Below are 23,427 nucleotides of genomic sequence, written 5' to 3'. Positions count from 1 at the left end.
ATGCATTTTAATACATTGGCTACACATGGTCCTGTGAACAGCAAAAAATTGGCAGCCCTCCTTTCCCTGTTGATAAAGGAATTTGAGAATATGTTTCAAGATGGCTGAAAAAATCATCAGCTTTTTTTTAATTTGGGACTCCATTTTCATAAATACATCTCTTGTGAATTTTCAAACGGAACGTATAGAGCTGCAATCAAAAATGTGACCACGTCTCTTTACCAGGCTTATACAAGTCCTCCCTCACCAGAGAGGGAGGTGGCAGGCGGTGTGTTTCAGCAGTGGGTGACCTCCACTAGTGTGGTCTAGGCAAGCCAAAAGGTTGGACACCTGTGGAAACACCCAGGTACTCTCCTTCCTCAGTAAATAAAAGCAGGACGCACGGAGAAAAACACAGCATCTTCTCATAAAAAGACAAAACCAAACCAAACCGGCGGATTTAGATTTCCAATCAGCTCTGTACACAACTGCCTCAGCCAAAGGGCTGCACCCCTGGGGCTCAGCACTGCCGCTTCCAGCGGAGCACCAAACGCTCGCTGACACGAGGCTGCCAAAGGCCAAGGAATGCCAGCGTTTGGCCCCAGTGCTCAGCACCTGCTGATAAAAGCTCATTTTCCTCCCCTCTCTGTTTCCAGAATTCGCTCCTGCAGATCCCGGTGTAACATTACAGACCCAATCACACTGAAATCAGCCTATTAAATTAAAATGAGGTGCACGTGGACAGCAGGCCCTGCTCCGCTGAGCATCGTTCTGAGCGAATGGCTTGCTTCACAGTTTGTAAAATGCAGTTGGCAGGGGTTGACTATTATTCTAGGAAACACATAAAAGCAACATTTCTTTCTCTTAACATAACACTATCAAGAATATAGAGAGCAATTTTGCTTTTTATTTTTAAAAGGAAAATAGACTCGCAGACTGTAGCAGCAAACCTTTAGAAAAAGTAAAACCATCCACAAAGCAATCCCTCTGAAGCATTCACTTAGGGCTTACTCATACCAGGAGTTTTACTCCCAAATTAAATGCTTTAAGAACATACACTGTTTAATCTCACTTTTTTTTTTTTTAACCATTATTATCAATCCATCTTATTGGATGGCTGCTAAGAGACAATTAAACAAGCAAAATGTGGGGGCCTCATTTAGGCTGAGAGGGAGTTAAGGGAATTCCCGTGGCTGTTTTACACAACTGCATCTGGTTATGAGGGCCCTAGGGATCAACGGGGCTGTCAGATCCAGAATGCAATTCTACATGAGGGAGAAGAAATGAAGATCTGCTAGGATGCTTTTTTTTGAACCATGGAATTGTTAAGGTTGGGAAAGACAGCTAAGATCATTCAGTCCAACCATCAACCCATCCTCACCGTGCCCTCTATGGCCCCCAGTGCCACATCCCCATGGTTCTTGAAAACCTCCTCCAGCACTTCCCTGGGCAGTCCGCTCTTGATTCCAATCAGAAAGCAAGCCTGCTCTGATCTCGACTGGAAGAGTTGCTCTAGTTTAAACAAATGAGGATATATTGGTTCAGAGATGGATGGACAACCCCTCCCTTAGCAAAAGAGACCAAAGCATTGCTAGGGCTGCAGCGGGCAGCAATACAATCGTGTCCAGATGTGGGACTCCAACCTGAGTCGCATATGTCCGTGTATTCATACGCTTCAGATTTGTCTGACTCCTTTTTCCTTCCCTTGTGGGATGAAAGGAATCCAATATCTCAGGTTCTTTCATTATTTGGGAAAACCACTTCCTATGCAGCTGCTACCAGTCTGCACAAAAATCTGGTCCTGATGCTGTCTTACTACATAACAGGTCTAGCACAGAGCAGTGGGCTACCGAATCTTGTTCAAAGCAGCGCTGAGGAACAAAGCCATGCACACCCCTCCTTGCTCAACACCTCTGCTGGTGTGCAGGCTTTACACTCCCCCAACAAGATTCAGTCTGTTTAGGATTAACTGTGTAGCAGATGTTGAGTGTCTTAAAAGGGCTGAAAGACCAAACTCATCAAGAGCAGAAGGCTCTGATTCACTCCAAACCATTTGCTATCAGCAATTATGTTTCTCACTGATAAATGATTCATGATTTGAAACATCGGATTACTCATTCTGAACCATGGCAGAAATTCCCATGTGGTTACAAATGCTGAGGTCATGGATCTCCCAGGACTGGCAGGAAAGTCTGAGCGTGTGTTGGACCCGTTGGTCATTTCACACAGAGTAAGAGCTCTTGCACATCAGATACTTCTCGTTCACAGTTCAAATAAAAATAAGTATATATAATAAGTAAAAATAATCAGTGTCAGTTTAATTTCACTGGTGCAAATATCACCAAACTGGCTCCCATAGCAAATACAAACACTAACTTTTGCTTTACTGGAGACATCAGAATTACAACACAGTAACTGAGTGTAAACCTAGTTTACCAACTGAAGGGTCTTGGGAGTAAAGCTCCCAGCTCATGGCACACTGTAGCTCACAGTAACTCAGGTTGCTGTCAGCTATTTGATGGAACTGTCTGTGGTGTTCAAAACTGGATGTAAAAAATAAAAAGACAAAAATCAAGCTAAAAACCAGATGAATCAATCACAGCCTTGTAACAGAAGGTAAATTATTCTGAAATATTTTATATTTGTGCATTAACACATGATTAACCGAGAAAAAAAAAGGAAAAAAAGCAAGCCCAAGGCCAAGAAGTAACTGACAAAGGACTGAAGGGAAAAACGAGAATCCTTAATTTTAATTTTATTATGGTGTAACCAGCTGTAAGGAATTACGGGTCTGAAGCACAGTGTGCAATTGTCCTATCCCAAACATTTACTAAAGCCTGCAATTCAGAGCGATGCTGACAAGTGATGTCACCATTGGCAAGCCATGATTTATTTTTTTCCCTTCAAAAGAAGTCCACATTTCTCAGCAATTAGCACAAACACGGGCACAGCCTACAAGCAGTTCTGGAGACTGTTTGCCTTCCTCAGTGCCAGCTGCTTTGACTCTGAGATCAAAAACATCGCAGGAAGTTCTGCGCTATCGTTCTCAATTGTCTGACGGTAAGCAAAGAAACTCCTGTTTCAAATCCAATGGCACTGATGCATATTACTTGTTAAATGCAAGTCAGAACATATGTTGCTGAGCATGAGGCTGGCTTGGGGAGAACCATCATGATTTTATGCAGAAGCACTGAACGCAACGTGAAGCATCTTGCTAGCAGGAGAGAAAAAAACAGTAAGACTCTTAATAAAGCTCCTTTCACCGTAGGATGTTAGGTATGACCGGACAGCTGATTTTTTGAGTGAAGAGACTGAAGGTGCCTAATGAGAGAAAACACTTGGCACAGCTCCACCACTTCTAAATTTAAGCCACGTTTAACAAGCTGGCTACTGTACAAGGCCATCAGGCTACCGGTATTCCAGATTACTCACTCCCTGCTCCAGAAGCCTAACGAGTGCCAGCCACACAGGGCCATCCACTCAGCCAGACAGAGGAGGAAAATAAATCCAGCATGGAGGTGAGTTGCCCTCCTGGGCAACACAGCACTGTGTTGTCCGTTAACAGCACCTTCAAACAATTCGAACTAGAAAATGAGACAGGCAGATCTGAGGAGCAAAAGGAAGATGTCAGAGCTGAGGCATGGTGCTTCATTGCGAAAAGCTGTTTGGTCTGCTGTTGAGTGTGAAGGTGGATGGGTAAAGGTCCTGGCGTGGCTGGACACTATGCCATCCCCAGGGCAGAGCAGGCGTTCACCCCGCAGTGCCCGATGTCCTGTTCTGCCTGTAGGTGTTCTCTTGGATGACCCAACACAGAAGAACCTGAACAAGGCTGATAAGCAATAAAAGTGACTTTCTTTTTCCAAATTTATTTGTAGTGAATCACAACTTCCTGCCCCTCTCGCTCTCCTCCTGTGAAGATAATGCTCAGATAATGTCTTCTTTTTTTTAAACATCACATGTTAACATGTCAACTGCTGCTAATCCAGTTTTTACAGGGATGGTTTTGTCTAAGAGATTGTGTATGCAACTCCTTCAAGAGCAGAAAGGAAGTCTCCAACATACAAATGCAGATAAATCTTTGGAATGTAAACATTAATGCATATAATTACTGCATTATTAGAAGTAGTTATCAAAACATCTTTCCAACAAATATTTCAGATGGTCCTATCATAACTCGAAGGGAGGCTGTATACCCTACAAGGGTAACTGTATATCCTGTAAGATCACCACTCCTACCATAACATACAGAGGCATTTGACAATACTGATGTCAAAAAAGGAGGGTTTGGTTTAATTTTATCCACGCTTTGTAGACTTCTGATACTTGGCTCAACAAAATCAATACATTCTGTGAAGGTATGTAAACAGTTCTGGTCGAGAGATTGAAATGAAATCAACAGATCTGGATTGGCCAATGATAATGCCTTCATTAACTAAAACACCTTATTTATCCCTGAGCACCTTAATATTGTTTCCCCAAATCTCACTGAAGAACAAGTACCTATTTCAAAGGAATGTAAAACTGCATTTGGATAATCTGTGTCTCACAAGTCCCACTTTCCTTCACTGGTTTAAAAAAAAAAAAAGTGTCATCTCCTCCCCCTCCACTGTTGTTCTGTTAAACAGGTACTGCGATGCCTTTAAAAAAAAGTCACCTTATCAAACACCTACAGACACACTACAGACTACAAAAATATTGCATAGGAGTGTAGTGGGCATAGTCTCACAACATGAGAGAAAATGCTAAGTTTTCTTTAAAACATTATGGCAACATTCTAATTTCTTTTTTTTTTCCTTTTAAAAATCAAGTGGTTTCACTTTATTTCAAAATTGTACAAAACGGCCATGGCTGTTTTATAAAAAAAAGTCTCTGTCTTGAGAATGTGTGAAGTCTCAGGTGCATTAACAAAAGACCTGGAACCATTCACAGTGCAGCGGAAAGCTTCTTTTGAGGCAGACGTTACAATTCATCTTTCTTCTTTCCTACTCTCTCATGGTCTCTTTCTCTAAGGGTTCGCATGAAAGTGGTGAATCCAGACTCCTGTTTTAGAAGAAAAAAATATATATGGGTCATATATATATATATATATATATATATATTTATATTGTTGTCACCGTTCTGGAAGCTCGGTGACATACAATTTTTGAACAAATCTGCAACCAGAGCTACGTGCCAAGAACACTTTTAGCTTCTGTGTCCAATAGCCAATGGAAGTTGGCACAATATCAACTGAGGAACAGTTATTGCTTCTGCGTTGCTCCATCATGCAGTACTCTGTCCCTGTGCTGTTCCACTAAAAGGCAATGGAAAAAATATCCACAGAGATTCCACAGTTCACCATTTTTCACAAGAAACTAACCATTTCCCCCCTCCTCCACCTATCAAGAAGAAGGGAATTATAGTTTTTCAAAATGCTATCAAAATTACAGTCAAAATTTCCAATCTGGATGCCTAGACACCAACCTTGGTATTTCAACAACTGTGTCAAGACTGTTCTCTTAAAGCTGTCAAGTGCCCTCTTTTGCAAGATACAACATAGTTGGCCAAGGTAATAGTTCAAAAGGTGCCATTGTGCTGATGAGAAGTCCTTTAACATCACAATGCCTTGGTATAGAAACAGATGCATGAACAGAGTTGGAAGCTCCATGAAGGGCACTGGCACCACTGGAGATAACAAATCCTAATTGCTGCTGCAGAAGCAGAAGACCATGGGGCTGAAAGGTGGAAAGGGAGCACAGCTGTCAGCAGCAGAGAACGTGATGTTCTTGTTGGGTAATTTAATTTTAGCCAATAAATGTTTGGCTTCATGCGGAGTATTAGTCAGTCTACTTTCTGGCACGGGGATAATCATCTCCCAACTGCTGTGGCCTCAGAGCACTCCTGTCTTGCTGAATTCTTTTTATCAGCCACCTCCTTTCACGTATCATTTCTGTAAGTAGGGGCTGGAAAGATGAAGAAGACTGCGACTGAAATTGTACTTAATTGTTGGCTACTGCACCCAACTTTACTTATAAGAAAAGTTTCCCAGTCTGAACTTAGCACAGTATCCGTAACTACACCCGGATCAGCTCCACAAATGGGCAATTACTGTGGTCCTAATGCTGGAGAAAACCAGGAGGTGAAGCTCCACAAAGGCTTCCCTAAGATTCTGACTGAGAAAGAACCTCAGAATCTGGCTTTTTTTCCTTTATGCTTCTCTCTAATTTGGTACACTGTAACAACAGCAATGATTTTCACACAGCGCTCTTTTAGCAAAATGACTGGATAGCTTGAAGACCCAAGCTGGTTTTTTTTCTTGTAGACCTTAGCTTCTCTCAGCAATCAATCACTGCTGAGAAGTAACCCCTCTCCACATACTTATGACAAAGAACACACAAATAACTATACTGGTTCCTTATTTTCAGGCATTTTACAACCACAGTACACATTATGCCATTTCTGCCCACTGTACTCAGAGCATATAATTAAGATGGCCACAGCAGGACAAAAGGATAAAACTTCAGCTCACTGGCTGGATGGCACAGTGGGTCTATCCATCCTGAGCTACACAACTGATCCAACTGAGTATGAATGAGACGTCTAGCTTCCCCTGGTCTACAAAGGACGGCTTTGTCCCTGCTGTGAAACCAATGGTCTGTTTGGCAGCCTGGTGGAACTGAAGCACGTTTACAGTATATGCATGAACTAGCTCCAGAACTGACAGGAGCAAGATCTATATCTTCTGGCATTCCTGCACCTAGCAGCAGCCCTTCTAATACACTCTCTGCTTTCAATTGGTGCAAACTGACTTCAGATTTCAGCTTAAAAAATTAAACACAAAACAAAGCATTACCAAATCTTTTTCTTCTTCTCGTGTTCCTAAAATAAACCAAGTATTTTTGTAATGCAGAAATGTACAGTGGTGCAGTATGCAGTGATTCATCTGTGAGTGTCAGTAACAGAAGCAGTTATACATTCTTTCAGTATGATAAAAAATGTACCGTGCAGCATTTATCCTTTTGCAAGGCAGGCAAAGAGAACTTCCTCCCTTTATCAGGAGATGACTCTTGCTTTTACTCACCCCTCTCTCTCCGGTATATTTTTCCACAAATTTCCCATAGTTGTAATAGTTGAAGGTGGGGTAGCCATCCACTCCCTCCTGCTTGCACAGGTCATGATTCTGATCTTTGGCACAGTCCACTGCAGCGTAGGCGATCTGAAACACAAAGGATCAGCGTGAGGCAGCAGAAGACAAAGCAAGCCTCCACAGTCAGGATGCTGCTGCAGCTTATACATAATACTGGGAGAACTCATGTCTTCTGCCAAGAGCACGGCAGAGGAGTGCTGTATAGGAGTGCTGTCCACTGAGCAGAGTCAGGAGGGAAGCATGCTGCTTGCTCACAGCTAGCCTGCCTTCACCTCTTGTGTTTTCTTTTCTCATGTCTTTTTTTTCCTGTCTATCCTTTGAGGCAGGGGCTGTATTTAAGCACAGCCATTAGCAAAATGGGCTTTAATACCTTCTGAAGCCTCTAGATGCTACTGTCACACAAACAACCAAACAGGACGCAGCCTTCCTGCTCAGCAGGGAGTACGAGGAAATGCAGCCCCAGAACACCAGCTCGGGCAAACTCTAGTTTGGAGCATTTGACATTTGGAACCTGAACCTGTGAAGTACCGAGAATGGGCTGCACTTCACATTTCTGATGTTACATCAAAATGCAGTTCACAGGCTGCTACGCAAAGCAGCGGAGCTCCGTGCTGTGATTTCACACCAACTGCTCGGAGCACAGGCTGCTTGCCTTCACAACCCCATTACATGCTTTGCTGGAGAGTAAGCAGGTTTAAATACAAGCTGTGTCAAAAAACTACAAACCAGAAGAATAATTTTTGCAATTGTGGGTTATGGTGTATCAAGTGCTAATTTCATACCAGACACGTCTTATCTTCAGATTTCCATTACAGGTGCCTCCCTTCAAACAGTCCGACCAAAATACGCTGAGCTTGCACGACTCTGAGGCTGCAGCTGAACTGTTTTTCCACAGTTAGAAGATCACTTAGTATGCCACAATGCCCTCCAGTCTCACGGTGAAACTGTCCAAAGACCCCATCTCATTATCCTAACAGCAATTAGGGAGAATGGAAGAGCCAATCTGTTGTTAACCTGCTTGGTTTTTTTGTCCTGGCTTTGAAAGCCTGATGAAACAATGCTCAGTAGGCTCTCACTTGGGTCTGCCTTCAGGTGGAAAACACCATGTAAGGTGTGTAATATTCTTACCTTAAATATTTGGTGTGCTTTCCTGTTCTGAATGTTTGTAAGGCTATTACACAGACACGACTCTTGACAGCTGTTAAAAACAGGGACGAACACAACTTTTTTTTTTCTCCTATGAACTGAAAGACTCCGACTCATACAGAGCCAGTTATGTGAAAGGGCAGGAATCATAGTCTGTGAACAGGTTCATCCAAGAATTTACACCTTCCTGACCTTAGCAGTCAGCCAAAACGCACAGCCCTGCTGGCTACCTCTTTGTACAAGGAAGCTCACAATGGAGACAAACATTAATTTGATGTCACAATATTAATTTACAAAACATAACTGGAAGTTCTGGCTCCCCAAAAGTAGGAAGGATAAGTAAAACTGCTTTTTTTCCCCCCTCAACGTATCCAATTCCACAGAGGGAGAGATTAGAGTCAGAAAAGAGGGGAGGGTAAATGTGCAGTCGTAGTCGAACTGAGACATGGAGCTGTCACGACTGATGATCCACCTGCTCTCAGACAAAGCCTTGGAGATTAGGAAAACTAGTTCTTAGTACACTGCTGGGGAGAGAAGCCTTTTATCTGCACCTCCTTGGAATCATCTGCGCTGGCTTTGGTTGGAGCAAGGAGCCCCATTTACTTACAAACAGCTTTTATGAGAATAGACCACAGCAAGGAGACGGTGTGGTGAAGTAATGCTGTGTGCTAAGCAACTGTTAACCTTGTTCAATACTGTTAACTTAATGCCTCTAATCAGAGGCCTGAAGGGCTACAATCGTAGTACCAAAGAATCTCAGAACAGTTAAGGTTGGAAAAGACCATCCAGTCCAACCCCAACCCATCCCCACTGTGCCCACTAATCTCAGTGCCACACCCACAAGGTTCTCGAATACCTCCAGGGGCAGTGACTCCACCAGCTCCCTGGGCAGCCCGTGCCAGTGCATCACCAGTGCTGGTCCCTTCAAATCAGGTATTTCATTTCCCTGTGTTTTCAGGAAGAACTGTGAACAGCTCAAGCAGCGTCTACCAACAGCAACTGCATTAAGTGTACACAGTTACCCTGTTCCGCTCCTGAGTTTTGAAGCGTAAGAGCCTGAGATACAGCTCTCCTCTACAGCACACGGTGCTCCACCTGTGTGTTTGTCAAGTGGTGAAGGCACAAAGATCCCAGTCTAAGCACGGCTGCCATGGTCACGCTACCCTAATAGGCCTAACAGCACCTAGAGCATTATCTGGAGAACACGTCCGTGGTCTGTTGTGCTCTGAAGCACTCCTGACACATGGCCCCACGGCCTTGCTGCCTCTCTACAAATGTCACTTTGAGCCCAACTCTTGAAAGCATACATTCAGTTATTTTTAAAGCCAGTCAAAGAGAAATGGTAATTTTCAGAAGAGACATTACTCATGCAGACCTGCACAAAACTTCATAGAGAGACATTTAATTCCCAAGACTGCATCCTGGGGCTGGATTTCAAATGCCTGCTGCCAACAGCAGCTGAGTAAGGGTACTTAGGAAAGCCTGAGTGATTACTTTAGAGTGCAAATGTGAAGGCAGCCTAAATATAGAGGCTGCTACCATCTCTGTGCACTCATTACCATAGCATCACACTCCTAATTGCCTAGCCTGCCTCACAGTGGAAGATCAAACATAGTGCAAAGCAACAAGAGAAAAGTAATACTGGAATCTACCTGTAGCAAACCACAATCCTTGACTCAGGACCAATTCCTCACAACTGAACTCCACAACATACCAGAATCCCAGCAGACAGAACCAGTGCCCCTTTGCTTCATTTCTGATGATGTTATTATGGACTGTGAATATTCAGCTCCATTTCTGACAGCGTTTTTCAGCTCACCACCACACGGAAATGTCAGCAGCCCACAAAAGGAAGTCTTTGCTTGAGTCCCACCTCAAGCAAGCAGTCACAGATTACAGGGAGGTTTTGCTCTCATTCTCAATCTTATCAAAGATCAGTTTTTGTGTCATTAAAGAAAGAAACTGAGTCGGAAAAAAAACAACCGCTGAAAATTTCCCTAGAAGAAACTATGTTCAAATTACAATGAGCAGCCAGTCTGCACTGAAGTTCACTGGAAAGCATGGGTTAGCAAAACCCATATGCTCTGTCTTGTAAAAACAACTGTACTTAACCAGAAATTTCAGACAGATTTAAGATAAGACACCCCAGATACATACCCAGGGGCCAAGATACTCGGTGTCATCCCTCATGAATTATGTGCACATGTATCATCACGAAGAGGGAAAAAAAAATGTGAAAAATCTGTGCTCTTCCTCACCAGGAGGAGCTGGAGTAAGACTCAGGTGTGTATATATATGTTTGTTATGAAAAAAAAAAAAGAATGCAGCATAACAGCTTGCAGAAGACAAGATTGATTTTATGGATTTTACACAGTTTTTGACCAGGGGAGCAAAAATTTAATTTCTTGAGCATTCCTAACTTTCCTATAACCAGAAGGAGAAAATCACTAAAAAAAACATTTTGTAATACAGAAAAAAGCACTGCTTTATCTGCCACACACACAAACTCCACAGGGTCATGGATTCTCCATAAACCAAAGCTGCGCCGCCTTAAATATTGACAACACATCATTATATAAAAGTTCTCCCTCCAGAGGCAGAGCTGCTCAGGTTTATCACTATCCTGTTCAAAACAAAATAGTCACTGAATGAGAAGAAAGTCAATCAGAGGACTTCAGTGCCCCAGGAAACTCCCTACAATATATACAGTCTTCCAGATATTATTGCTGGTTCCTCACAATTGCTTTGCTGTGCAGCTTACAGCAATAATTGATAAACCAGCATACTGTGCATAATAGCAATATCAGGTTAGTATGCATTTCTCCTTTGTTCCAGAGTTGCTAAAGTTCAGTATGATTCTAGCAACACCTGGAAAATAGCTTTATCTTAAAAGATAAGTCCCATGGCAATGTTTTATGGTTTTACCAAACAAACAGGAATTGAATTGTAGAGTCAGAAGCTGAACTCTGCACCGCATTTGAATGTGAGCAATGCACAACCAGCTCTAAAGAGCACTTACAAAAGGAAATGAGCATGGCACACTGTTCACATGAAGTGGTCTGATCAGGAGTGTCGAGCTGTTGCAAACATCAGAACTTTTCAGTGAGGTGCTTAAGCACAAGTGGAGTTATGCTGGCAGTGTGACCACTGATCTCCACATACTTCAAATGTAACAATCATAGAATCATTAAGGGACAATGCTCTTCTTGTTGGCTCTTTTTGCCCATGCAAGTATTAGAAGGAAGAAGTAGCATTTGCAGCACCATCTAATCATACATCAGCTGCCACAGTTCCCTTCCAGAAGGATTACGGAAGCAACTTTTTCTTGCAGAGGGATCTTGCAGTTAAGGAACAGAAGTACAGCCAGTGGTTCAAACAGACATGTATAGAATTGAAAATGGGATCCCTTGACCTCCCAGTAACTCCTTTCTATTATAAAACCCCGTTCATTTTAACTGTTTGTCCCCCAGTCATTATACAATGATATAGTAAAAACATGTCCTACAATTACGGCCTTTCTCCTGCTAAAATATGCACTGCCATACACTGCTTTATTGATTCAAGGAATAAATCTCAGCTGGAGCTAATATTGACTCTTGTTATGAAAATGGAAGTGAATAACTGAATATTGATTTGAGAACGGAATGATATATGATAAGCTTAAAAAAATTAAAATAAATCTAAAATGGCAACACGGAGAAGAGTGCTACTAGGCAATGGCTTTAAGGCGTAGTCAATTCCATATGACACTTACTTGATTATGAGGAAAAAAAAAGTCTGTTGTTGCCAAATGTCTTAAAAGCACCTATGAGCAAGACAGATGCACACTCTTCTCTATGATTACTCCACAGTTTCTATTTATATTACCTGCTCTGGATCCTAACTGTTATGAACTAGCCTGCTGAAGCTTGTTGAGATTCAGCTACTGTCTTCAATGCAAATGGCCTCGTGAATGGATGATTCATTATTAGATGTCCTGATGTACCATAGCAGCATTACCATGGCTGCAATTCATCAGCCGTTCTCCAAGCAGGCCTATTTGCAAAGGGAAGATCCATTAGTAGTCACCCAGATGTACAGTGCTAACATCACCATCTTTAATGAGCCTAATTAAAAAGAAATTCAGCACATCCTTTTTAAGCAAAGAGTGATCAAATTCTTGGCTAAACTCAAATATTAAACACATTTGGATAACTCTATACAGCACAGTTGTTCAGGCTGCCCAGGGAAGCTGTAGATGTCTCATCACCAGAGGCATTCAGGGCCCTGTTGGATGGGACCCTGGGCAGCCTGACCTGGTGGGGGATAACCAGTCCACACAAGGGTTTGGGCCTTGATCTCCGTGGTCTTGTCCAACCAAGCCATTCTGTGGTTCTGTATATTGCTGTGGTGGTTATCATCATGTTCAAAACCTAAAACCAGGGCCACAAAGCCAATGCACAACACACACAGGGACTCACCAGTCTCACTGTAACTCGCAGCTCCCTGCTGGCACACCAGCTCAGCCCAGGAGCTGCAGTCCTCCCAGCAATCTCTGCTTCTGCAGTTTCAGTACAATCCCAGTTGCAGTGCTGTGATCTGGCTCAACGCATTTGTTCATGAACTGTCTTCTCTGGAACTGGAGAAGACTGGCCAAACAGCAGTCTCTTTGGGGGGGGGGTTACAGAGATTTGTTACTGAGAGGGCTTGAAGAGTCAATAGCTTTCCTTCAGCTAATCCAAACTGGAGCGTTACAAATCAATTCCTTCAAGCTGAACATTCTGATCAGCCAAAAGGCAGAATGCAGATATTCGAAGATTTAGCCTGTGCTCTTTCAAGAGCCTCCAGAGTAGTTAGTGCACATCTTCCATCTGTTCTGCAAAGCAACAATCCTCACACGTTCATCTTCTGGTTTTGGTCACTGCCAAAACTCCAGCTGCGAAACAAAGGCCAAAGGCTTTCCCCTAGCAGCTGTATGCAAAGGCCACAGCTCCCCAAGGCAAGAACTCTCCACGTGGTTTTTTTTTTTCCTCTTTCTTTCTTTCTTTGTAAATAACTGAAAGCAACACGCTCGCTGCCTCGCTGGACCAGCCTGTCCCACATCTGCTTTCCCTGGAACTGAGTGCCTCCAGCCCACAAAGCCATGCAGGCAGCCTGAGCTCTGCGAGAGCCCTCCCTGGTTACACCCAGGACTGAGCCCTTAAGGCCAGCACCCAGGCTCCCTGCTTCTGTGACACCACCAGCAGCAATGTGGCTGCCAAGCTGACACAAGGAGCCAATGTTCCCAGCACTGCATTTCTGAACTCTGACTCCAGCTGTGTGGATGATGTAAAACCACACAGTGCCACAAGCATCCCTGCAGGGGATGCTGCACCAAAATCACTCTGTTAGTGCCAGTCTCAAGAGCCAGAGACATGTTTTAACAGCTTCATCTTTAAATTCCTATGTAAAGACTCAGCCTCCCAAAGGACACCTGTTAAGATACCATTTGCAACCATTCGCAGCTGGAATGTTTTTCATTTTTCTTTGGCTTCTGCAGAATTAAATGTTTAATTAAAGGACCACCCCTGCTGGAAAGAAGATACAGTTTAAATGCTATTCCTGTAAAGTGAAAAAATCTTCCTCCAGGGAAAAAAGAAAAAAAAAAGACAGAAAAAAGCAGTACTACAGAATCAAAATGAATACACTTAGTAATCCTACTACGTTTCTGAAGGAAAAAGCACTTCTCTTTACTTTAAGCATCATTTTTAGAGAAGTTTCAAACCCCACGGAACCATGAATGCGCAAAATGTTCAGGCTCAGGCATTCTGAAACATGGGGATATGCCCAGCACGGATTGTGGGAACAGCCGGGCACCCTTTAAGTTTTAAACAGACTTGGTTTTTTTTTCCTACAAGGCCAACTTCTGGAAGCAAGAAACCTTGGCAAGTTATGACTGTGCACAGTCAAATACTGTTCCCCAGATAATCAATCCCTGGCACTTCTCTAAGTCACTACGGTGGAATAACATCACTTTTGCTAAGTGCACACACCTCTCCAAAATTATACCAGTCCTCATACTCCCCACTGGCCCTCCTGTTCCAACTCATTACATTTTATATTTCTCTACTTCAGCCTTACACTGAAATCAAGAGCTGCAACCGTCAACCACAGCTCTGCTCTGAGCCCTCTCTAAGCTGTGGTCTCAGCTGAAAGCTTCACAAACCTTCATTTACCTCCACCACCACGTCCAATACACCGTGCTACGGTCCACATAGGTTGCTCATAAATACATCCTGGGGATCCGGTAAGCAAGTTTCACGTTGTTTGGGATATTTGCTTCATCCCCTCTGAGTGAAATTTTAATGAATTTACGAAGAACTGGCTCTATTTAGAGCTACAGGAAGGTGGGAAAACAAGGATACACTCTTAAGAGATCTCAGGAAGAAAGGAGAAACCAAAAGGCATCCGGAGGCACAGATTCACAGCAGTAAGAGAAGCGAGAGCTGCACGCCTCTAAACCTTCCACGTGCAACCTGGGCCTGAGGGTGAAAGCGAAGGACTGCTGATCTGATACATTCAGTGACAGAGGGATGATTTCTTTCTTGACAATCTGTAGCTTGTGTGAGCTACAGAAAAAAACACAGGCAAGAGAAAAAAGCACCACAAATTCTTCCCTTGTGGCAGCAGGCACACTCACAGGGGTGTAACTGCTTCAAAATTGCCTCTTCGTTTCCCTGTTGAATTGAAATCTTTTCCATGCCACAGTGAAACGCAGAGCCACCGTGGTATTAGAACAAATACCGAGGTCAGAATGAAATATGGTTCAGTCAGAGATAATAAGCATGTTTCTAAGCAGTTATCTAGTCAAGCCACTGGCTTGAATTTTGTTTTGTAATTCCAGACATGCATGTCCTCAGTTAAAATGGCTCAGCTGATGCAGGGAAATGAAATGGTGCACTTTGTCCATCAGATGAACCATCAAGGCAGAGAAGTACAAAGGCCCTTAAGAAGGGCACAACATCCCAGACTCAAGCCAGCCAACCAATAAGAAGGCAGTATATTTATGCAAGCAAGGGTTAGTCATGCAAGTGAGGTTCTCAAGCCCATCACAAAATGTGAGGTTTATGCCTGTGACCAAAGTTAAAGGGGGAGGGAAGAAGGTGTGAATTATCTTTTATTAATCTTTCACTAAGAAATAACACGCCACACTTCACAGGAAAGAACTCTTGCACAAAGAATTAAACAGAAAATACAACAAATAAAAGAAAGTAAAGAAGCTGTTAAAGTGTAACTCAGTTTGACCAAAGAATAGAACCCTTCAGACACAGATACACGTCCATTAGTTCAACAGCAATTTTACCTGCAAGCCTACCACCTCATTAGTAAGCAAAGCCTGCAAAGCACAAACTGGGGGGAAGGTTCTTAAATATCTCAGAAATAATCAACAGCAAATTAGTTACCTTTCGATCTTCTTTAAAGACTTCAGCAGCAGTTGTAAAATGTGGAATGGCATTTTTACAGTGAGGGCACCCTGTTTGACACGGGTAGAGAAGAACAACACAAACATTAGTTATAAATAACATACTACAACAAACTCAAGACATGTAGGTGAATTGGGGGAATAACTGTATTAAGAATAATTCTAGATGAGTTCTCCAGCTGTGGGAGGAGTAGAGCAGGACTAGGCATCTGCAGACCATGTGTCCCAGCTACATGAACTCAAGCACATGTTTAAAATCCTACAAGCAATATAAGCATATACTTACATTTTAGTCCCCATTTAGGGACCAGGGGCCAGTCCCCATAGTCAGTCACTTAAAAGCACTGAACGATCACTAGCCACAGACAAACCATTTCCGTGCTCTGTACTTCCTCGTGGGTATTACCACATAGGCTGTAACTGCTGTTGCCACAGATACAACTGCATTTGGAGACAGGAATAAAGATAGTTCTGTGGTGAACGGGATGAAGCTGGAATTTAGAAAGGAAGTTGTTGGAATAAAAACTCTGCCTTAAAAACCACGAGGTGAATTTGGACGCGTTTGGGAATTGCCTGTGCTAGAGCCAAGGCACTGGGATCACAACGGAGGGGAAGAACAAGCTCAGCAGGCAACACAGCCTCATGTACAGGCTTTCCTACATCTCCTCTCAGTTATCCAAAACAGGCAATACTAGAAGAGTTTTACAGACAGCATGCAAGAACCCCAAAGCCTTGTTGGGGAGCCTGCTTGACATCTGCTGGTACCACACAGTGCTGAACAAGGGGCCACTTTGTCCCTTCCAGAAACGTACAATAAATGTATTAAAACATTTCAAAAGAAAACACGTGAAACAGGAACTGCTCTCTTGATTCAAAATTCAGGTCTGAGTGCTCCTACCTCAAATGAGAGCCTTACTGTTTCACTAATCTAAAATGCTCTCAAAATATCACAACTAAGGAAAACTTCAAAATACTAAGTGCCCACATCTCTGAAACCGCCCTCCAAAGTAGATCCCAAGCAAACTATCAGGGCATTTTTTCTGCTCAGATGCAGGAAAAAATGGAACGGATGCACTTTCTTAAGCCCACATAACTCTGCGAAGGCACAAGAGTTCATCCTGATATTATTTCTGGGTAAGAACAGATGAGTTGCTCACAAGCTCCAATTATAGCTTATGCTACTGCTGTTCATCTTCGTAAAATACTGGAAAAGAAGTGGCTGCACGTCCTCCACAGCCTGCAAAATATTAACTCTGGTGAGCAGTTCAGCATCTGTCAGGGAGAAACTGGTCAAAAAAGAAAAGGAGGAGTAGGCTAGTGCTCCAGGCTGCCAAGCACTGCTCCCATCCCAACAGTCCACATCAGCAACCCATCTTTTCTCTTGCCATTTGCCTGTTCTGTCTACCTGATGCTGAAAAGCCTTCAGGTCACATCATTCCTTATGCCCTGTACCGTGGGGTGAAAACCAAGGTTAGCATGTTAACACCGTTCTACAGAAATAACTCAGAACTGGCAACAACATCTAGAAGCAATTTCAGAGAAGAAAAAAATAAATAAACAAGAAAAATCAGACAGCTCTAAAACTGGAATGCTTGTTCTAGTGTACACATTCATACACCGCAGTTTATTGGAAAGCGTGGTGTCCAACTGCTACATCTAAACATAATGGCTCCAAAATTCTGGAACTTTTCAGGTAGCAATCATCTTAAGCTTGAAATTTAAATTTCACCAAGCACCAACTTTCAAATCCTCAACAGAAGACATCTCAAGAGAAATGTAAGACATCACCATGTCTCACTTAATGACACATCAGCAGCACAGCTGCCACCTTGCATTTGCTGGACCTGGAAGGATGGGGCATCTGGTAAGGATTTGCTTTAAGCTCCCTCTCAAGTTGCAGCAGGTCAGAGCTCTCCGTGAGCCACACTCTCCAACAAAACCAGAACAACCCAAATGGGAAATCAGGTGCTGATGGTTCAGAGAAGGGTCAGCAGATGCATTTGTAAGGTCAAAAGGGAGCATCCAACTATCCACGCTGTTACAGTACTTTGGAAACAGCAGGCAAGAGTAAACATGCTATGAGGTTGTGGTCAACAGCAGCACATAAAGATCACAGAACCACGAAAGATGGAAAAGATTATTAAGTTCATCTAGTTCAGCCACTGACCCATGCCCACTAACCACATCCCCCAGTGCCACATCTCCACAGTTCTTGAACACCACCAGGGACAGTGACTCCACTTCCCCAGACAGCCTGGTGGGTAAATGTAATTAAAAACACTTCATAAAGTAATCTCTACTCTCAATGTTTGTTTCCTATTTTTCTGTGACCTATGCATCTTCCCTTTCTAACACCAACTGACAAGAAGCTTACCTTCAAGCTCCATGCCTCCCCTCCCTTCTCTCTTGGCCCAGCATCCTTTCTTTACTGCACTGTGCTTGCAAAACTAAAACACAACCATATGGCTTTTGGCAGAGATAACTCTGAGTCCAGTAGGCATTTTGTTAGCCTTGGACATCCATCCATGGAACAGATGTGAACGCTGTGCTGAATTCCCAAGGAGCTTCACAGAGTCACCGAAAAAAGGGGGAAGGAGCATATCATATGGAATAGCAGAACTTCATCTGTTACAATTTAGAAGGATTGCCAAACGTAGCAAACACTTGGAAGGCACCCAACCCAGTCATTCTATTTAAGGCACACATGCCAGAAAAAATAAAAGCAGAGGTTGATGTCTTCATTTTGACAGACAGAAAACTTGTTCTCCCCATTCCCTCTTCACACCCACTATCACACGTTTATTTTTAAGCATTAACTCTACCTTCCAGATATGAAAGTGAAAAGAAAGGAAATGCAATGAGCACTGTACATGGGGGACAGGAAAGCATGTGAACTCCTTGGAAAGGATTTTCCAGATGGGCTGCCACTAAAGAAAACAAACTAGCAGCATCTGAAGGTATGAGTAAGGTGTCAAGAATCAGAATGTCCTACATCCTTCTCAGCTGCATTTATAGGACATTAAGTCACCATGGATTGAAGGCAGAAAGATTAACCTCATTTTAGTTGATCAATCTGGGGGCTACGGTAGAAGCACACGCTTCCTACAAGACCAGGAGGTGGATTTTCAATCAAGCATCCTTGGAAGTAGCACATTTGGGGCAGAGACCTCTAACTCAGACACAGGTCTTTGCTTTACCCGTTTTCTGTCTTTGTTCCTACATTGTTACCAAATTTGATCTTAACAGGATTAACAGCAAACATGAACTGAGCAGTAATTTCCTGTGTGATTCAATAAATCTGTAAGAAATCTGCTCTAGTAAAATCCAGACTTTCAACAGGATCTCAGCATTGGTGCTCAAAACCTCTATAACCACTTCTGAAAATGGTGAGCTAACTTCATTTCCTAATGCAGACACTTGCATCACCTGGCAGGAAAACAAGAAAGCTCAAAATCTAATGCACACACAGCAACATTTGTTAGGGCTGTTCTGTGTTACCCAGCCTGTGAATGATAGAACCTTGATACAATTCTGGCCAGATCGCCTCATGTCTCTGTGCTCAACAAGGGCTGACCTTGAAAACCAGGTTCTCAACGGATCTAGTACATGGAAAATACAGTTTCCGTGGGTAAAAATTAAAGAGGAATGGCAGATGAGCATGAGATGAGGGAAAGCAAGGAGGCAAACAAGCTTTGCGCTAACCCATGATCACCAAGGGGATAGAGAAGGAGTCAGACTACATTTTCTCTAATTAGCATGAGGCATTGAAAGGAAAGCTGGTGTTTTCTGGGGGCAGTGGGGGATGAAGTGATGGAAAATACATGACCAACAGCAGAAACAGCTGTGTGGTACAGTACAGCTGGGGTGTCTTTGAGGAAAGAATGAGTGATCTGGGTTTGGTTTGAAACCACAAAGCTGTTGAAGAGGCCAACGCATGCAAAGATTCATCCTTGTGGAAACACAGGTATGAGGACTCTGAAGAAATAAAGAACAGGTTTGAGCTGGATGCAGTTTCCAACACAGTGCCACAAAAAATTTGTATATATGATGTAAAACCAAAACACCGCACGGGAAATAGAAGAATTTACTAAGTGCTCATGATATCTTGCCAACTAGTTTTTTTTTTTTTTTTTTTTTTTTTTTTAATAAAAAGCAGACCAGGGAAAATCAATATAATTTGTCAGCTAAGGTAAGAAACAAGTGAAACTGATATTATAAAAAACAAAGTGCACACTGCCCCAGAAATAAGAGTAATCAAGCATACATTGTGGTGGTAAATCCAATAGAACCATAGAAATAATATCCTGTATGCACAACTGTAAACATTCCCCATAACTGCACGGTCCTATGGGACGTAGATGGGATGTAAAGTTACAAAGCAATCGAGCAATCAAGTGAATAACCTACATATCGTTATTAGATTCAAACAAAGAATTTTTTGTCAAGCAAGGTTTCTCTTTTTATCCAAGTGAATTGTTTAACAATGACAAAGAAGAAAAACTGAAAGGTTCTTAAAAGTCCAACGTACAAAAGTATTAGAACCAGATAACAATTATGAAGATGCCTCCTGAGCAGTGAGTGACTGCAGATGCACCTTGTTGGACAACAGTCATCTTATAAAACTTTAAGCTACGTGAAATGTTCAGAATTGCCTAAAGGAATCAAGTCCTGTTTGCGTTAAGACACGGGTTTCTACTTGCTTTATTATGAAATAGCCCTTTAAGTTACTTCATGCTTTGTTTAATTTCAAACTACAAAGCCTGGTGATATAGCATAACCTCTCTACAGCTGAACAGTACAAGGTTAATTCAGTTTCCTTAGAAGAGTAGAAGCTGTATTAGCATAGCACACAGAAGAAAGGTGAAGCTGTTTTTAATGAATATAAATCAAAAGCTAACAATTTGTACAAAGTAGATAAAGGAAACAAATGGACATCAAAGCAGTATCGACAGTCAGCAGAGGTAATAATGATTTTTTAAGTATATAAGGGGCTTTAAATGTATTAAAAGCAGAAGAAATTCAAACAATACCAGAAATAGCTTTGAAAGAAAATGATGGAGTTGTCAGAAGCAACTTCACTGAGTGTATAAATGAAAATATTAAGTAGGTGTGGAGAGGGCCTCAATGCTGGCCCCTCCAAAGTGCTGTTCGCCGTTCTGGGTCCACAACTCAAGAATGTGTTCAAACTGGAGGGGCTTCAGAACATCCACAGGAAAACCAACAGGACGGCAAGGTACTTTTCACGGTAAATGGAGTCAGTAAGCTCAAGTGTGTCAATAGCTGCAGCCCAAAGATGAAGAAATGCCAGCCTAGTTTTCGCTTTCACAAGCTACTCAAGCTTGGTGGCAGAGGTTCAGTACCCTCCAGAGCTCACTGGGAGCTGAAGCTGGTCAAATTCAGACAAGAAGCAATTTGTGTTCCTCATCACTAGCGATTCTGAATTTGAAAGGGAATGCTTTTCTAGAAGAGATGTTGTCACACAAGCTACAGCTCCTGGAAGCAATGGGCTTCTGCTATCCTCACACATGAGGCAAGAACAGTGGTCCCTGCTGATCTCAACCAGAGCATCCCACTGTGGCTCAGTCAGAACACATCAGGCACCCTAACATCAGGCAGTATGACCCTACACTTTTTATCTACTGCATATAATAACATGTAACCTCACCAATGCTGCACATGTGCTTTCAGTATCTTGTACATAATAAAATGTGGTAAGTCATAAAGCTGGGTGCGTATATTTCACACGAGATTTTTTCAAAGACAGTTTAAACACACACATTTTCCCATTGCAGACTGTTTCCTCCACAAATGTGAGAACTTTCAACTGTCGGTATTTTCAGAGCACAGCACTGACCAGCTCCTAAGCAGGACATCTGCAATCCCAACGATGTGAGACCACACCACATGTGCTGTCTGTGTTCTGCTCTTTGCGGGACAGGCTCCACTCCCCCAGTGGCCCTCTGCTTCCTTTAGTACTTCTCAATGGGTGATCTCAAATGTGTTAACCCGTTAACCAGGATCAATTAATTACACATCAAATTGCCCTAAGAGAGACAGATGCAATTATCCCCCTTCTGTCATTACACCCAAGGTTAAATGGAGTCAGGAAGAGGTTAAGTGACTCTCTGGGTCCCCAGCCCTGCGTGACAGAGACTATCTGCGAGGGGCTGACTCCATTCATGCTGCTGCAAAAGCATCAGGGCTTCAGAGGGCTCAGTGAGCAAAGTGCAGGGCAGGGAATGTCTTTCAGATTCCTCTCCTCTGCTTGAAATAATCACTGACTAAATAACAGGGATAGATGATGCCCTCCTGCTATTGCTGTTCAAATGACTGCAATTCTAAGCAAGAGAAAGCAGAACAGTGCTCAGCTATCAAAGCAAAGCCAGGAGCTTGTAGATTGCAGAGCAAAGCAAAGCCAGTTTCCACTTCAAGAGTTCCAGGTGATCAACCAGAATTAAAACTCGGTCAATCAAGGAAAGGCAGGCCACGAGCAGTAATTGCATAAATAAGAGCTGAAAACAGACATACTGCTTAAACTAGCACAATTTGTGCAGCTACACAAGTTGCTGAAACCACAGGCAGATCTGAGAACGGTGTCTGGAGATGTTACTGAAAGGTTAATTTGCTTTTGTTCTACCAGTAGAGAACTGGAGGCCTTTCTAATTGAAATATCTGGAACCAACGCTCATTTTATGACATGTCCTGATACACAGCACGATCATATTTCCAAGACACAAAGTATTAATAATTGAGAGGGATTTATCTTTTGATTTAGCAAAGGTCATGAGGCTTTCATTTAAGCAACAGGTCAACCAGAGCTTGCCTCATTCCTAACTATGGCAAGCAGCCTGATAACCAGCTTCTCAACTTATTGGCGGCTTTTTGTTGTTGTTGTTCTTGTCCTGTTTTTCCAACCCATTTGAACTCTTACTTTGTCAATTTTAAAACGACTTTTTATTCTTTTTATGTTATAAGCTTTGAGAGAAAGTTTTACAGGATTTAAAAATAGCTGATTTCCCTTTAGGGTTCCAGATTGACCAAATCTCTTAAAAGGTTATTTTCAAATCAATTTCCTATGATTTTCTGAGACAAAAAGGGTTTTATGAGAAAGGGGAAACGCACATTAAGGCAAGAGCTGGGAATTCCTGAGTGATAATTCTGGCTCTGTTGTCAACAATGTTCTCAGACAAATCTCAGCTTCCTGAGATGCGTGTCTGGCACAATTCTACCTATCTCCCATTAGATGCTGTGAAGATGCATGAGTTGCTTGTGCAGCCAGAGAACTCACTGTATTGCATCTACTGTTGGAGCAAAAGACACAGCTCCCTCGTGCAGATGAGAACAGGCATCCTGCTCACTGCTGAAAGCAAACAGGAGCTTGAGGTCCAAGTTAGTTCAGTGCTTTTGAGCATCTTGGACAGAAATACCACTCTCTGTAGCAGAGCTGCACTTGTCTGCCTCTCAACCATTTGGCATAGCAATGACACACTCAAGTACTTTGCAACCGCATACTTACACAGAACCCCCCGCATACTTACACAGAACCCCCTCTCGTTGTTTTCCCATGTGCTTAAACTTTTGCCTGCTGTTGGGAGTGCCTGAGAAATCACCTACTGCTTGCTGAACAGCATTAACCCTCAAGGAGATCCGTTCACAAACCATATATAGTACGTATTGAATAAGCACTCAGCTTTACCAAGGCACTTGCTCTCTGCAAAATGCGTTACCTTGGGTT

General features: G+C 42.7%; 1 protein-coding gene across 1 annotated transcript in view; it reads right to left on the bottom strand.

The window, feature by feature from the left end:
• Positions 1–4,757: 4,757 nt before the first annotated feature.
• Positions 4,758–23,427, bottom strand: part of PDIA5 (protein disulfide isomerase family A member 5) — an 89,901-nt gene continuing 71,231 nt past the window's right edge. The window contains exons 15-17 of the mRNA XM_065751187.1: positions 15,673–15,743; positions 7,040–7,174; positions 4,758–5,019 (exon numbers count right to left, since the gene is read on the bottom strand). Coding sequence (XP_065607259.1) covers positions 4,939–5,019; positions 7,040–7,174; positions 15,673–15,743 — 287 coding nt within the window. The 3' untranslated portion in view covers positions 4,758–4,938. The remainder of the gene's footprint in view (positions 5,020–7,039; positions 7,175–15,672; positions 15,744–23,427) is intronic.

This window comes from Cyrtonyx montezumae, unplaced genomic scaffold (assembly GCF_038088225.1).
Source record: "Cyrtonyx montezumae isolate F1298 unplaced genomic scaffold, pur_monq_1.0 scaffold_7, whole genome shotgun sequence".
Taxonomy (NCBI): domain Eukaryota; kingdom Metazoa; phylum Chordata; class Aves; order Galliformes; family Odontophoridae; genus Cyrtonyx; species Cyrtonyx montezumae.
The sequence above is the reverse complement of the archived record's forward strand: the minus strand, read 5'-3'. Positions and strand labels throughout refer to the sequence as shown.